The 15,197-nt window shown below is 45.3% G+C and overlaps 1 protein-coding gene across 1 annotated transcript in view; it reads left to right on the top strand.

Moving 5' to 3' along the window:
* Window positions 1-13,603, top strand: part of rnf213a (ring finger protein 213a) — a 34,860-nt gene extending 21,257 nt beyond the window's left edge. Inside the window, exons 28-67 of the mRNA XM_027006778.2 lie at window positions 1-1,389; window positions 1,491-1,615; window positions 1,706-1,801; window positions 1,892-2,013; window positions 2,100-2,222; window positions 2,336-2,400; window positions 2,494-2,647; window positions 2,767-2,902; window positions 3,127-3,318; window positions 3,410-3,540; window positions 3,695-3,852; window positions 3,953-4,162; window positions 4,354-4,541; window positions 4,641-4,761; window positions 4,859-4,959; window positions 5,052-5,234; window positions 5,409-5,575; window positions 5,681-5,786; window positions 5,875-5,989; window positions 6,196-6,403; window positions 6,985-7,178; window positions 7,314-7,436; window positions 7,561-7,671; window positions 7,761-8,003; window positions 8,147-8,222; window positions 8,318-8,352; window positions 8,451-8,551; window positions 8,638-8,794; window positions 8,902-9,076; window positions 9,545-9,636; window positions 9,831-10,082; window positions 10,296-10,428; window positions 10,526-10,609; window positions 10,748-10,928; window positions 11,190-11,391; window positions 11,499-11,576; window positions 11,787-11,984; window positions 12,084-12,173; window positions 12,310-12,488; window positions 12,693-13,603. The exon at window positions 1-1,389 is cut by the window's left edge and continues 2,220 nt beyond it. Coding sequence (XP_026862579.2) covers window positions 1-1,389; window positions 1,491-1,615; window positions 1,706-1,801; window positions 1,892-2,013; window positions 2,100-2,222; window positions 2,336-2,400; window positions 2,494-2,647; window positions 2,767-2,902; window positions 3,127-3,318; window positions 3,410-3,540; window positions 3,695-3,852; window positions 3,953-4,162; window positions 4,354-4,541; window positions 4,641-4,761; window positions 4,859-4,959; window positions 5,052-5,234; window positions 5,409-5,575; window positions 5,681-5,786; window positions 5,875-5,989; window positions 6,196-6,403; window positions 6,985-7,178; window positions 7,314-7,436; window positions 7,561-7,671; window positions 7,761-8,003; window positions 8,147-8,222; window positions 8,318-8,352; window positions 8,451-8,551; window positions 8,638-8,794; window positions 8,902-9,076; window positions 9,545-9,636; window positions 9,831-10,082; window positions 10,296-10,428; window positions 10,526-10,609; window positions 10,748-10,928; window positions 11,190-11,391; window positions 11,499-11,576; window positions 11,787-11,984; window positions 12,084-12,173; window positions 12,310-12,488; window positions 12,693-12,846 — 6,948 coding nt within the window. The 3' untranslated portion in view covers window positions 12,847-13,603. The remainder of the gene's footprint in view (window positions 1,390-1,490; window positions 1,616-1,705; window positions 1,802-1,891; window positions 2,014-2,099; window positions 2,223-2,335; window positions 2,401-2,493; window positions 2,648-2,766; window positions 2,903-3,126; window positions 3,319-3,409; window positions 3,541-3,694; window positions 3,853-3,952; window positions 4,163-4,353; window positions 4,542-4,640; window positions 4,762-4,858; window positions 4,960-5,051; window positions 5,235-5,408; window positions 5,576-5,680; window positions 5,787-5,874; window positions 5,990-6,195; window positions 6,404-6,984; window positions 7,179-7,313; window positions 7,437-7,560; window positions 7,672-7,760; window positions 8,004-8,146; window positions 8,223-8,317; window positions 8,353-8,450; window positions 8,552-8,637; window positions 8,795-8,901; window positions 9,077-9,544; window positions 9,637-9,830; window positions 10,083-10,295; window positions 10,429-10,525; window positions 10,610-10,747; window positions 10,929-11,189; window positions 11,392-11,498; window positions 11,577-11,786; window positions 11,985-12,083; window positions 12,174-12,309; window positions 12,489-12,692) is intronic.
* The last annotated feature ends 1,594 nt before the right edge of the window (window positions 13,604-15,197 follow it).

Below are 15,197 nucleotides of genomic sequence, written 5' to 3' on the forward strand. Positions count from 1 at the left end.
CTAGCAGAGGATTCCCCAAAAATGCCACTGAAAACCCTTCATCCTTTGCTTGAAGAAGGGTGCATAGATGACAACCCACTGCCCCACAAAAAGGTTGGATTCATTGGTATATCCAACTGGGCTTTGGACCCAGCAAAGATGAACAGAGGCATATTTGTTTCCCGTGGTGATCCTGATGAAAAGGAATTGGTTGAGAGTGCCAAAGGGATATGTTCTTCTGATGCAATGATCCTTGAGAAGGTTAGGGAGTTCTTTCAGCCATTTGCCTGGGCTTACCTAAATATCTGCAAGAAACAAGGAAAAGGTTTCTTTGGCCTACGTGACTATTATAGCTTGATCAAGATGATTTTTGCTATTACTAAGGCCTTGGAGCAAAAGCCTAGTCCTGAACAGATTGTTGAAGCTGTGTTGAGAAACTTCAGTGGCAAAGACAATGTGAATGCTGTTGCTGTTTTCACTGACAGACTTAAACTCAAGCCCAACCTTGAAGCCATCAGTGCCATTGAACTTGTGAGACAAAACATCACCGCCATTGGTCAAGATGATGAATGCAGATACTTGCTCATTCTGACTAAGAATTATGCAGCTCTACAGATTCTTCAGCAGACATTCTTTACAGAGCAATACCAACCAGAGATCATATTTGGCTCAAGCTTCCCAAAAGACCAGGAGTACACCCAAATTTGCCGCAATATTAATCGCGTCAAGATCTGTATGGAGACTGGTCAAACCATTGTCCTTCTGAATTTGCAGAACCTGTATGAAAGCCTTTATGATGCACTCAATCAATACTATGTTTGCCTTGGAGGTCAGAAATATGTGGATTTGGGGCTTGGAACCCACCGTGTCAAGTGTAGAGTGCACAAAAGTTTCAAACTCATAGTCATTGAAGAAAAGGAAGTGGTCTACAAGCAGTTTCCCATTCCTCTGATTAACAGATTGGAGAAACATTTTCTGGACATCAATACTGTGCTAAAGAATGAACAAAAGGAGTTTGTCAAGGAGCTTGAAAAATGGGTTAGACAGTTCATCTCACTCAGGAACCTGCATTTTGCTGCTCCCCAGACACAGAACTATGAACCAGCTGATGTTTTCATTGGTTATCACTCTGATACCTGTGCCTCAGTCATCCTGCAAGTTACAGAGAAGCAGAAGGGAGACATGGAGCTCTCTGACCCTCACCGACAAGTGATGGATGAGGCCAAATTTATACTACTGAACTGTGCTGCCCCAGATGCTGTGGTTCGCCTAGATAATACAGTTCTTCCCAGAGTGGAAAGTGAGCACCTATCAAAGGTATACTTTGAATTCCAGAAACACAGCTCCCTGGTTGACTTTATCCTCTCTGACACACTGCAGGAAGAGGGAAGCTATGTCTCTTTTACAGAGGTAAACCTGACTTTTATGTTTTATTTGGAAAACAACAGCTCTATTTTTGCAGTAATTAACCTATTAATATGATCTCTCAATGAAACCTCATTTCCATGAAGGTAACCACGTTCTCCAGACTTCTGACTGCAGCAGACCTCGGGCAACTGCAGGAAGTGGTTCCGAACATAGAGATTCTTGCACTGCAGCAGTTTGACACAGAGCATTCCTTCCTGAAGAAGATCAGGTATGCATGAACCGCTCCATGTTTTATCATTACAAATAAATACTGTGCAAAACTTTGTGTTAATAATGGGTATCGTTTCTTTCTTTTCAGGAACTTTTTAGATGGTACCTCTGGAAACAAGATCTTAATTATTCAGACTGATTTTGATGAAGAGCTACAAAGCTCTAATCTCATCGCATCGGCAAAGTAAACCTCGTGTCTAAACCTACTATAAAGTTGACTCGTTGAAATTAATCTTTAATGACTGTTTCAATTTGACTTTGAAATGTCCTTTAGGTACTCCTCAATCAATGAAATCAACAAATTCAGGAATGAGGAAGAGAGCAAGACCTTTGTCTACTTTGTTACAAAACTACCAAGAATAGAAGGTGGAACCTCTTATGTTGGGTTTCATGGAGGTGAGACAATTCTTCTAGTGGCTGGGAAAATTACATACTTGATGTGTACAACAGATTCTTAATGATATTTTACCTTTTTTGTTAAGGTCCCTGGAAGTCTGTCCATATTGATGACCTTAGAAGAACAAAAGACATTGTTTCAGATATTAAGGCCTTACAGTATCTTACCATCAGCCAGCTGTTTGAAGAAAAAGAGGACGATCTTGAGGGTAAGCAGTCATTTCCTTATTTAACATTATTGTTCAAAGAGTAAAGAAGATAACCCTCCAAGAGATGTGTGTGCATAGGGACTTAAAATCTAAACAATTTGACTCTGTTACAGCCATGGAAGTAGAGGACATGTACAGAGAGGCAGAAGAACAGAAAATGGAGCAAGACAACACTGATGTTAGTACTAACAAATGCAAGTGCATTTTGTTCCTTTTTGGTTGCATCGTCAAAACAGAGTGCACTTAAAATGTGTTTATGGTCTTGATGCAGAGCTTGGAGAATGCTCTAGATACCACAGTCCTTGTACGTAGCTGTGTTCAAAGTGCAGTGGGCATGCTGAGAGACCAAGGGCAGGCTGGCTGTCGCAGCACCAGAAGAGTAGAGATTCTGCTGACACTCCTGTCTGACGGAGGGGAGCTTCAAGGTGTGAAGCGTGATTCTTGGCCTTGCTTTTTGTTTCCTACCATTGTGTGCCATGATTCTTGTTTTTTTTTGTATGTAATAATGAGCTAACACTAGATGTTTCACATTTATAATTATCAGCCACATTTCTGAAAATGTTGAAGCGTCGTCTTCACACTTTGTTGATTACCCATGATGAGCATACAGTCTTCCCAAAGAACTGGGTTATCAAAGAGGCATCCAATATTGATGCCCTTCAAGAGGGTGGAACCTTTAGGTAAGTGAACAGTAAAAGAATATGTTGTTAATGAAAGGTGGTGTAAGACCATCAGCTAAAGGACCTCTGGATCCTGATAGCTACCAAGGTCATTTCCTGTTTCTGAATAGTCATTTGACCACCAGTAAGACAGCTAAGGCAAAAGGAATAATAAGCAAACCATGCAATTGCTGCTTATTGCTGCTTTACCACCGTCATTGTTTTATGTTTTTACTGTATTTCAGACATACCCTGTGGAAGCGAATTCAAGCTGCAGTCATACCTTTCCTGGCACAACTTGTCTCAGTTATTGACCGTGACCACAATCTTGACCTCTTGGTAGATGCAAACTCAGGAGAGTCAGTGAAGAAACTCTGGTTAGACATCTTTGGAAATGACAAGTTATTGAGTGTTCCATACTCAAGGGTGGATTCCAAGTGAGTAGCTTCTACAGCTGTTTTGAACTGACTCTCAAACTAAGGTGTTTTATGTATGTATTGTTCCACTCATGCTCTGTATCTTTCATAGCTCACTGACGAAGACTGTTCTGGTCCAGAACTACATTGTTGTGAATAGGAATATGGGATGCATCATGCCGTTCAGCTGGAGAATCAAAGATTACTTGGAGGAACTTTGGATGCATGCTCTGCATCGAGAAGGTGACCTGACACTCTTAATGTCATGAGATGTGTTTGAGCTCTGTATTATTTTGAATGAAAAATGGTCTTTGCAGAAATATGTTCATAATGCAACATAAAAAAAAAAAAGAATAATTGCACACATTTTTTATTTTGCAAATTTTCCTGTCCATAGGCCACTCTCAGAGACAGTTTGATGAGTTCTTCCGTAAGACTCCACTGGGCAGGTACATTGGAGATGCAGAGAGGGCAGTGCAGGTGGAGTTCTTACACCGATATCTGCAAGATTTCACCTCTTTGACCATGAATGTGACATCAGAGGTGGAACTACAGGTAGGGATCTAAATTTATCCATTTTCTATCCATTTATCTCTCTCTTTACCAATCTATAAAACACAGTTTTCAATGTACATGGTTTTTTTCTACTCCTCAGCTGCTCTCTGAAGGCCTGATGTGCTGTGTGAATGAACTGAAGGGACGCCAGGAGGAAGCAGAAAGCAATGTGACCTCTTTGCCTTGGGTCCACGCTGCCTATCATGACTTTAAGAACCGCCTGCAGAACCTCTTCAGAATGGTCACCATTGAGCCCCAAATTGCTCAGGTGCTTCTGGCCAAAGCACAGTCTAGAGAGAGCATGGAGATGGTAAGCTGGAAAAAGTGTTCAGTCTCTGGTACATTGACCCTTACATTCAAAGCTTGACTGATGTCCTTATAGAAGATTTATAGTGTTCTAAATCATGTGTGCAACCACAGCAGTTTATCTAATTTCTCCTAGTCATCATAAAGGCACAGAGTGTTTTCTCATTGCTTCATCCCGCCATTCATCCGGTTCAGGTATTGGATGTGTATGCCGCCCTGGCCTGTGTGGAGTACCTGGAGCCCCAGGCCCTGGATACATCCGCTCACAGTGTGGCCTGGCTGCGGCAGGTGAAGAGGCTCCAGGGACCAGTTGAGCTGGTCTGCTCAGAAGAGAGCTCCCGCCTGTATGGGGAAAGGAGCAAAGCCATGGTCGCCCATGTGCAGTGAGTGCAAGAGCATTCCTTTCCTCTGTAGCGTAGAACGAAAGCATTTCCCCACACATCTCACAAACGCATGGTGTTGCACCCGTTTGCTGGCTACAGGCAAGCCTGGCGGCGGATCCATTCCCTCTCGCTGTTCGTTGAGCACATGCTGCTGGGGGTAGATGACGTGGACCAGGAACTGAAGCCGTTGGTCTTGCAGCACACTCGGCGCTTGGCTCAAGTGAGTAGGCCTTCAAACCCTGACTTACTAAGTCTGCTTTGTCCTGGCGAGGGAGACTCCACAGTTTGGCTGACTTTTTTTTCCTGGTCCATATAAGGTATTGGGAGAGAATTCCAACCTCAAACAGAAAAAGCCGTTTGAGGCGGTGATCGCCATACTCAAAGCCTGCAAAGACGGAGCAAATGAACGCATTTTTAGGTACAAATTAATATGGTTTTACAGTTCTAGTGGTTTTTCATACCTTAAAGCAGCAATAGGCTTAATGTCAAGCACTACTGTTATGTGTTTAGGTTTGGCTTCCAGCCGTGCCCTGTGTGTATGGGAGACCCTCATGATCCACTGAGTCTGCCATGTGACCATGTCTACTGTCTGGCCTGCATCAGACAGTGGCTAATTCCCGGACAGATGTACTGCCCCCTGTGTATGCAAACGGTAGACGATGACTTTGAGCTTAGGCCTTCTGAGGTCATACGGTAAGTTGCCCACCCTGTCGGCAGGGTAATTTTAGTTGGTTTGTTCTTGCTTTGTGATGTACATATTCTGTTCATGCCTTTATTGAGGCGCATTACATAGTCTCTCATCTCACTTGAAAACCTCCCTGCCAGTTCAGTGAGGTGACTGTGCTGCTTTTTGCTATTGGCCCTCAGGAGCCTGATCAAGCAGAACGCCGCGTTCAGAAAGCAGTGCAATGCCTTCTTCATTGAACTGGTCTCCACCATATGCTTCAGGGACAACTCTCCACCCAGCAGGGCCATCATCCTCCACCTGCTGTCCTTCCTCATGGTGGAGTCCGGTGCTGTGCCTACCATCAGAGGTGGGGCTGTGTATACACGACCCAAGGGGGCTGATGGGAGTTTTTGCTAGTGTTGGTGTCCAGTTTGACTTTGCCCAAATGTGTCCTTCTCCCCCTGATCTTAAGGCCACCACCACCGTTTTCTGACCAAGGCTCTGTCTCCTTTTGACGACTCCGTGGACAAAAACCCTGTAGTGCGATCAGTAGTGCTCAAACTGTTGCTAAAGTACAGGTGCGAGGGGGAGGTAAACCTTTTCCAGAGTTGTGATGTACGTCTGTGTTTCTTGTTTGTTTATGTCCTCTCCCTTAATGCCTTTCAGCTTTGAAGATGTGAAAGGGTACCTTCAGCAGCACCTGACTGCAGTAGAGCAGAGCAACATCCTGGAGGAGCATGATAAAACAGAGCTCTACTCCCTCTACATAAACTGCCTGGAGGTTTGGCTGCCTTATTGGAATATCATATACAGATCTGATTGGACAGTTGCTTCCAAACATCAGTTAGTAAGTGTGTGTGTCTGTTTGTGTGTCTGTTTGTGTGTCTGTTTGTGTGTCTGTTTGTGTGTCTGTTTGTGTGTGTGTGTGTGTGTGTGTGTGTGTGTGCGCGTGCGCGTGCGTGTGCGTGTGCGCGTGCGCGCGTGCAGGACTCTATGTTTGAGCACACCCAGTGGCACTCCCTGGCAGAAAAGCAGGCCTGCTTGCTGGAGGGGAAGAACTTCCTCCTAGATCTCCTGGAGTATGGGGCAGTGGCCACTCACACTGCCACCATGGAGCACCTGCAGCAGGTGGCCAGGACTCGCCTGTGTCTAGATATCGCAGCAGGTCTGCTGGTCACCACCAGTGCTGCCGCAGGTAACCAACAATCCCATGAGCTGAGAATAAGACACTAGTCTTAGTGAAATTTCAGGAGGTGTGACCTGAACTTTGACTGGCAGGTCGACCTAAATAAAAGTGAATCTATAAATGCGTTATACTTTCAAAGACACGTCTGTCTGTCTCTGTCTCTGTGCTTCAGTTTTATAATCTTTGAGAATGAGTTCTCTGATATAGAAGTGCAGAGCAGAGCTGTTTGCTAAGGTCCCAGTACTGTCAGTGAATTTAAAATTGATCAAATTTTGGTCTTATTTTTTGGCCTTACAAATATGAGGCAGTAGCATTTATGATATTTGTGCTTAGAGATTAAGCACTATGTGAATTATTTTGTGAAAGTGTCTAATTTGTAATTAGAGTTAAGTTTAGAATCAACATCCTTTTTTCCATTACTGACCATAGTCAAGACACCCAAGCTAAAAGTATTAAGAATCATATGCCAGTGTTCAATAACAATGTTTAAGTACTTGAGAAGATATGCAATATCAGTTGGCCATGAGTTTTTGTTAACAGTACATATTTATTTCTTATGCAAATGATTTACTTTGGCCATCGTGCTTTAGGTGCTGGAGAGGAGACAGCGGTTGGAGAGGCTGCGTTTCTGAGGAGTGTTGTGGATCTGTGTGAAAGTGGGAATGACTGGTACAGAGTCTACCTCATCAGGAAGGTCTGCAGCATTAGTGGAGTCGAGTATGTCCAGAAACATCTGTATGAACAGCAGTACGCGTGGATGTTTCCTCAGGAAATCCTTCAGATGGTGGGTTTCGGTTTTACTCCCTCTCCAAAAGAAGCTCGGTCTAAAAGATTTTAAAAAACAGGCGTTGCAGTGGGTGGTTTTCTCATTGTGCCTTGTCCATAATTGACTTCGTACTGTTTTGTTTGGGTCTTTCAGAATCGAGACGGTAGCCAGATTGACCAATATCTGGTTTATGGTGTGGAGTATAAGACTGTCAGAGATGCAGTTGGCAAGGCTATGATGGAATGCAAAATGGAAAGAATGGAGGAAGCTTGTCAGGTATCTCTAAGCAGGGCACCATCACCTGCTACCATACCCAAACACCTGATGCTGTAAAATCAAGGACCTTCATGACAGTCAGCCTTTCTCAGTGTTTCACTAAATTTAGCTTGGATGTGTACAGGCTTGCAAGAGTTCACCTTTGAAGAAGAGCGTGTACCTGTTGTTGGCTCTGTTTAGAGAAGTCACCTCCCTGTATAGAAGTGCCAACCCCAGCGTCCACCCTAAACCAGAGGTGAGCCCACACCTCCAGCGCAAACACTCCCCTTCCTTTCACATGTGAGCAGCTGATGCTCTAACTGGCCACCTCCATTCTCTTCTTAGCAACTGGTAGCACTCGAGGGCTTCATCGAGAAATCTGAAGTCTTCACCAGTTTTGAGTCCAGAGCGTTCGCCCGGGCTTTGGTGCATAACCAGCTTCATGCCCTGTGGGTGCTGGCCAACGCGGCAGGTGGAGACCACGCGGTCGTGGAGCTTGCCGTTCACCTAGCAGCAGTCCTGCTCTCCACCCAGCAGGCCCTGCTGCAGCCCCTGGTCCAGCTCGCCTTCCGACCTGCTAACATGCAGGTATGACCCCCTCACGTGCAGGTGCGCCCATCACGTGTGGGTATGCCCCCTCACGTATGGGTATGCCCCCTCCTTTTTACACTAGCCTGTGGCACCATACACATAGCAACATGCAGTGACATGGCTCTGGTTTTTGTGCACAGATGTCCTTCATACCCACCATGCCTGATGACATGCTCGCCGTGGCTCAGAAAGCCATGGGGCTCCTTCAGTGGTACTGTAAGTACAAGCTCATGTGATTTCATCTACCTGCTAATCGTGGAATACCTAGTTGACATATACATTAATATTTATATTTTGTTTTCTTTCTACAGATTGTCCAAACGGTCATCCATGCACTGTTGGCGAGGTGTTGTTAGCCTAACAAATGATTTTATTCTTCATCTAGCCGTAGGTAGAATTGTGTTGAGTCTAATGCTAGCCTCTTGTCCCTTTGACCGGCATTAGTGTGGTCAACCGATGGAGAAGAGTCGCTGTCCAGACTGTGGTGCAGAGATAGGGGGCACAGATCACAGACCTGTCCAAGGCTTCCAACCTCTCATGATACAGTAAGCTAATGGCATTGTTACTGCTCACCCCGGTTAGTCGTTCTTGCCAATATATATAACTGGCTAATTTACCTTTCTGAATGCAGGGGAGACCGCACTCAGTCAGGGCACATTCTGGGAGATCCACAGCGCCGGGACCAGCCGGACATGCAGGACACGAAGAACATGTCCCCTGCTCCCTTCATCATGATCAGGGCCCTCACTCACGCGGCTATGCTGCTGGGAGCTTCCAGCCACCCCCAGGTTCGCCTTCTCAACTCCCACATCCCATGTTTTTCTGGCAAACATGCAGATCGTATGTGTCATGTCCCATGTTCATTTCTGCACTGTTGCTGTTTCATATCTCCCAGGACGTTTCCCCTTTCATTAAGCCCCCTGTGGAACAGCCAGGGCTGTTTCTGATGGCCCACCTGCTGAAGGATATGGAGCAGTTGTGCAGGGCTCTGGGGAAGGGCACGGACGACACTGTATGCGCTGTCCACTTGATCATCTGCAGCCTGACAGAGCCTCAGCAGAACAGAGAGTGTAAGAGCTTCTAACAAGGCCCACTGACCATTGCCCCTCCCCACAGCCACTCACCACTCACCACACCCCCTTACCACTCACCACAGTATTTCACCACACCTCCCTTACCACTCATTAAGGCCCTTCACCACGCCCCCTTGCCACTCGCTACAGCCACTCACCATGCCCCTCACCACTCCCCCTCACTGCTCAGCATGGCCCTTAATATTTTACACTGAAACTGTGACACGCATGTAGCGTGTATATACTGTACTATAATATAGTGTACTATAGTGCCTACAGCAATGTTTTACCAAAGCCGGTCCACATTTAGATATTAGTTCCTGTCAACAATGAGCCATTAAGAACTGATTTTCTGGTAAAGGTTTACTGGGAGCCAGATTGTAGCAAAACTATGGATTGGTGGGTCCCGAGGACTGAGTTAAAAACCACATTACCTATGTTTACACTGGTACCTTTTCTGTACAGGGCCTGTTCCTTACGATCATCTGCTCTCCACTAAAGAGAACAGAAATAACTGGGAGGACGCCGTGAACAGAGACATCACACAGCAACTGAAGGTAGAGGGTGGTTACGTCTCGCTCAGAACTTCCGTTCTCCTCCCCACTGTCACTTTCTGTGATACATTTTACGACAGGACCAGTGTCGTTCGACTTAACAGATGCTCTGCAATCTGTTGGTGCACTAAGACATCCCAGAGGAATTCAGGATAGCCTTCTTTCCCAGCCCTTTGTTTTCGCTGCCGTCCCCACAGCTTTTGGAGAGGCAGCTGGGAAAGGTGAACGCCTTCATCAGGGAGGACGAGAGGGTGTCGTCCAACCCGGTAATGAAGCTGACGTTCGGGGACCCGCGGCTGTTTCTGCAATCGCTCCCCGTGGACTCCCTGATCCACAGCTCGGCTGTGTGGAGCTGCAGGGAGCGGCCCTCTCTTCCCAGCCTGTCCCACATCGTCGAGCAGAACGGCGGCCACGACGCCCTGCCTGTACTCTGGAAGTTCCTACAGAGGGTAACGCAGATCATGCAGAACTATATTCTGACTAATGGCAAGCTGAGTCACTCGCACGGCTCATTATAAATAAAAGGTCAGCTGATCATGAACCCGTCATCGTCAGCTTCTTTGTGTAAATGCCAGCTAACCTTCATTTATTCGTGGTAGTGGGGTGCATCCTTTGCTTTAAAGCTGATGTGAAGAGTGATGATGAGAGGGTTTGTGGTTTAGGAGGCAGAATTGAGGATGGTGAAGTTTCTCCCAGACATTCTGGCTCTCCAGAAGGATCTGGTGAAGACATTCCAGAATGTGATGGAGCTTCCATGTAACACCATAACAGAGTTCCTTCATAGCCAGAAAGCAGGTGATTCCTGATGTTAGATTTATTTTTATGTCCTTTCCTCTTTTAAAACTAGGTCCTACTATTAAAGTCATCTTCACTATCTTATTTTTCCATGCAGCGTCTCTCATAGCTTCATATGAGAAACGAATCAAGATTTTTCTCTCGACATGGAACCAACTCCGAGTATCTCTGGCCACAAATGGTAAACCTCGTCCCACTATTCCTTTACCCTCAACACTGGCCCTTTACCCTCAACACTGGCCCTTTACCCCTTTTTCACTGCCTTGCAAGACATTTGGAAATAGTGGTGAATGTGGACTGGCTGTGTTTTGACCGGCAGGAGAGATCAAGCTCCCAGCGGAGTTCTGCCAGGAAGACCTGGACCTTGGCTCTGACCTCCAGGTCCTGCTGCCACGGCGACAGGGCCTGGGTCTCTGTTCCACCGCTCTGGTCAGCTACCTCATTGCTCTCCACAATGAGATGGTCTACACAGTGGACAAGTACACTAATGAGGAGACATGGTACACACCCATTGCCATTTGGTTATGGAGTTAGAGGAGTTAGGCCGGTGTTAAAGCCTTAGTATTTAAAGGCTGCATTAAGCAGTTCTCTCTGTATTGGGAAGCTCGGTGGTGGAACAGTTGGAACAACTGTCACACTGGAAGTGTTGTTTTGAAATACTCCTATAAAGACAGAAGCCGCAACTGGTGGTTTTAAGTGTGACCGTTTCAAAGCATTCGACATCGTCCATTCCCTTTTGTCCTTTTTGTTTGAATTCGTAGCTTCTCTGTGAGTCCAGTTGATCTGACGGAGCTTCATGTGATCCGGTACGAGGTGGAGAGGGACCTTATGCCCCTGGTGCTCTCCAACTGCCAGTACAGCATGGAACGTGGCCGTGAGATGCTGTCCGAGTACGACCTCCCCAAGATCCAGCAGCAGGTCCTCACGCGTTTCCTGCAGGGGAAGCCGCTTGTCACCCTCACCGTGAGCACCACAACCCCACTCTTAGGCACACTTACTCTTCCCATATAACGCATGGGTTTGGGTTCGCTACCTGGAAAGACAGGCTTGTCTGTGTTTATACCCTTCAGGGAATTCCGACACTGGTGAACAGACATGACAGAAACTACGAGAACATTTTCAAGGATGTGATGGCAAAGGTTCAACAAGTAAGCATGATCAGATTCCTTACCGAAAACCTGGTTCTCCCCACAACAGTGTACACTGAGGAATTACCTTCCATAGCTCTTAAAACCTGTACATATAATGCATTTCATGTTTTTTATAAAGTGACATCACATATTGTTTACTCTGTCTGTATTAAGATAGCGTAGGGCTGTTATATTAGTTCTATGCCTGACCGACTGGATCTGTCACAGGAACCGCTGTCCTCCCTGGGCCAGGCCTCGCTGGTGGCTGAGCTGCAGGCCTACAGTGATGTGTGTGAGGCCCTGTCCACAGTGGAACTGGCCCTGGGCTTCCTGGCCATGACCGGAGGAGACACGCATATGCAGCTGGGCACGTACCTGAGGGAGGAGCTGCAGATGGACGACCACGCGGCTCCGCACGTCATCAAAGTCAGCCCCGCCCCTCTGTCCCTGTACCGGCGCCCTCTGCCTGGCTTTGGTAACACTGTGGACATGGAAGTGCTGAGATGCTGTGTGCTTCTCCTGTAGGCCCTGAGCAGATGCAGCCTGGGACATTGCGTGGCTCTGTGGCAGCTCCTCAGCGCCCTCAAATCTGAGACCATGCTACGCCTTAAGAGGGTGCGCCACTGTACACTCACGTCTGTGCTCTCTTGAGTTCATACATTGGAGCGCGTGAACAGTATTAGAAGATGTTGTCCAAACACAGCGCAGGCGTTGGCTTGGTCCTCACAGCTCCATGCATGTCCTTGTTCAGGACCCGTTTGCTGGGATAAGCAAGGAGTACAAGAAGGCCCTGGGGGAGGAGGAGAAGAGGCAGCTGATGGGCTTCTTCATGAAGGCCAGTGCAGACTCCTTCTTGCTGGAAATGCACGAGTTCCTGCTGCTGGTCTTGAAGAACCCTAATGCCACTGACACATACAAGCCCAACTGGAGGTAAGACTAGAGACCTGTGACCCTGTACTGGGTCTGAATTGGTCATTTTATGCAGATCCTTTCTTGGTTAAGGCACAGCATTCTTTGTGGTTTAAAGACTGTGGCTAACTTCGGAGATAGATCTCCTAACTGTGGAAAATATCTTCAGCTGAATTTCTTAATTTATTGTGCAAATTTTATTTCTATCTGGTTTCCTTCTAATAGCATAAAAGACACTGTGATGTCCTACATGGAGCGGAAAGACTTGAATGTCCCTGTGGATGTGCAGGAGTTCTTCCCTGAAGAGGTTCTCCTGTCTCAGTACATAGAGGCCTGGAAGTACTCTGTAATCCTCAAGCAAGAGCGCAACCAAAGATAGAGCTCATTCCCTCCCCCAGCTTCACCTTCTCTCCATGGCATTAGTCCGTCTCCCATTTTCAGAGTTAAAACCCTCGTGTTTACAGTCATTATATTAACACTGGTTTCATGTGGTGGTCCATTTTCCCAAGTGCCAAAGAGGTGCAATGTGTTGTTTAAACATTATCAGTACAGAAATCTTTAAAAAAATTAGCAATTTGCACAATAAAGAACAATCAACCTTCCTATATAGGCAGACAAGCAAATAAAATATCTACAGATTGTGTTCTTTTTTTTTTGTATGCCTGTACAGAGAGACTTTAAATTGCCAACAATTTGTTTAGACTTTTTGCTTGGGATTTTTCAGAGACAATTCATGTTAATAACAGGTAGTGGTATCAGTTAAATTTGGACTCAGGGACTAATTCTGAATGATTGATTGTTAGCTTTAGGAGTAAAATCAGTTAGTGAATATATTATTTGAACACTGGGAGCAGACTGGGTTACAGTGACAGTGGATTGTTCTGTGGCTGTATGCTAAGACTGCTTAGATTTTTAGTTTCTTTTTTTCCTTCTTGTTTTGCTGTATTAGTATTTTATTGAGATGATGACCTGTTGCCTTAAACTGAGCCCTTATCTGGTACTCTTGCACTTTCTCTTTGTCCTTAAAGAATTAAATCATTTTCCTAAGGACCGTTCTGTAGAATCTAATATTGTGGCTATTAAAGTATGCTATGTTTCATAAATAAAATTAGTCTTGTTTTCAAGAATCTGGTGAATCTGGCTGATCTTGCCTCCTTGTAAAGGTTGGACTATGAGAGACCGCACGGAAGTGCCAGCCATGTGTATATCTAATGAAATCACACATTTCTTAAAGATTTTGTATGGAGTAAAATCAACAAATCAAAAAGTATTACACACTGTTGGGTTCATCCCATAAAAGTGCTTTCCTCTGGGCTATAAGAATAAAGGATGTGCCCTAAAAATGAACCCTAAATATTCCTATGCAAACGTACAGTCCAATCAAAAACGGGTCTGATTGGTAAACAGCAGCTTTGTATTAATTGCATGGTAATGCGTTTCCTTTGCCTCTCAGAACCTGGAAGCTTGCCATCATTCACAGCCCTGCCCATGTCTTATAACATATTTGCATAAATAAATACTTAACCGTTAATGTTATTTAAAAATTTTTGCTTTATTTTATTTTTTTTCTTGTTCTATTCCTTTTTATTTGAGACCTTCTTTTACTTTCAGTAAATGGCCACAAGAGGCACTCATGCATTGACTTTGTGCCTAGTGCAGGAGTAACAAGTACCGAAAGACCAATTCCCCACCCACACACATTGAATCACTCCTCTTCAAACATCTGTACATCACATGAGGTTACATTTAGATTAGATTTAGTGTAATCTCAAAATATGGATAGAAGTAGGCAACTGAAAACAATAATCAAGAAGAATTTACTGTTGCAGAAAAAAATAACATGTCAAATACTTCCTCAAGCAACCCATCATTAGTGATCATTTGGAATACATTAATGAGTGAATGTGGTCCAAATTAGAGTGGGAAAAGATCTTGTTTCATGTCATTTGTTTTGCCCTCAAGCCAGTGAAAGGCCAGTTTTGTGTCAGATTATGGAAAGAACAGATTTGATTGCTTGGCTGAGCATAACCTTTTGTCTTTGATTTTCTCCCAGAATTTCTCTTCGACTCTGCAGGGAAAGCAGTGCAATGTGTTTCAGCTCAGCTGTCATTTCATTAATGACAAGGCCTTAGGCTGCCAGTTAGAACAGCTTCATAACCAGATCTCAACACTTTGTTGGTAGAAAATGTGGTTGATATCATGCTTGGATATTGGTACATGCCAAAACCTGATGTGGAGTTTCCTTAGTACCCGTGCACTTTACCTCAGTGTTCCCACTTTACCTCAGGCCTAGGCCTAGTTTTATATAGGATATGTATCCTTCCAGAATGTTCTATCACAACATGGTGATTCTACCAGTTTATACTGTAATGTGACAGCGCCTAATTACATTAAGCAGCCCTAGCGATATGGGGCACACCAGTCTCACTGGGACATCAGGGTGGCCATGTAAAAACAACAGTCATGCCCAAAGAGCAGACCTAAGTGATCATAAGTCTTCTGTCTTCTGTCTATGTAACTGGGGCCTTTCGCTATGGGCCCAACCACACAAAGGGACAGAATTGTGTCTGGGCCTCCGGTGGAATGGAACTGAGACAATGGAGATGCAATATAAAAGTGTTTTACCCCAGATGATCTCCATGCACCCTCTATCACGCAATCACAGCAAACGTTTGTGTGTGTGTGTGTGTGGATTACTGCCAACCAGGAATTTCAAAGGGGGGGGGGCTG

Source organism: Electrophorus electricus, chromosome 1 (genome assembly GCF_013358815.1).
Source record: "Electrophorus electricus isolate fEleEle1 chromosome 1, fEleEle1.pri, whole genome shotgun sequence".
NCBI lineage: Eukaryota > Metazoa > Chordata > Actinopteri > Gymnotiformes > Gymnotidae > Electrophorus > Electrophorus electricus.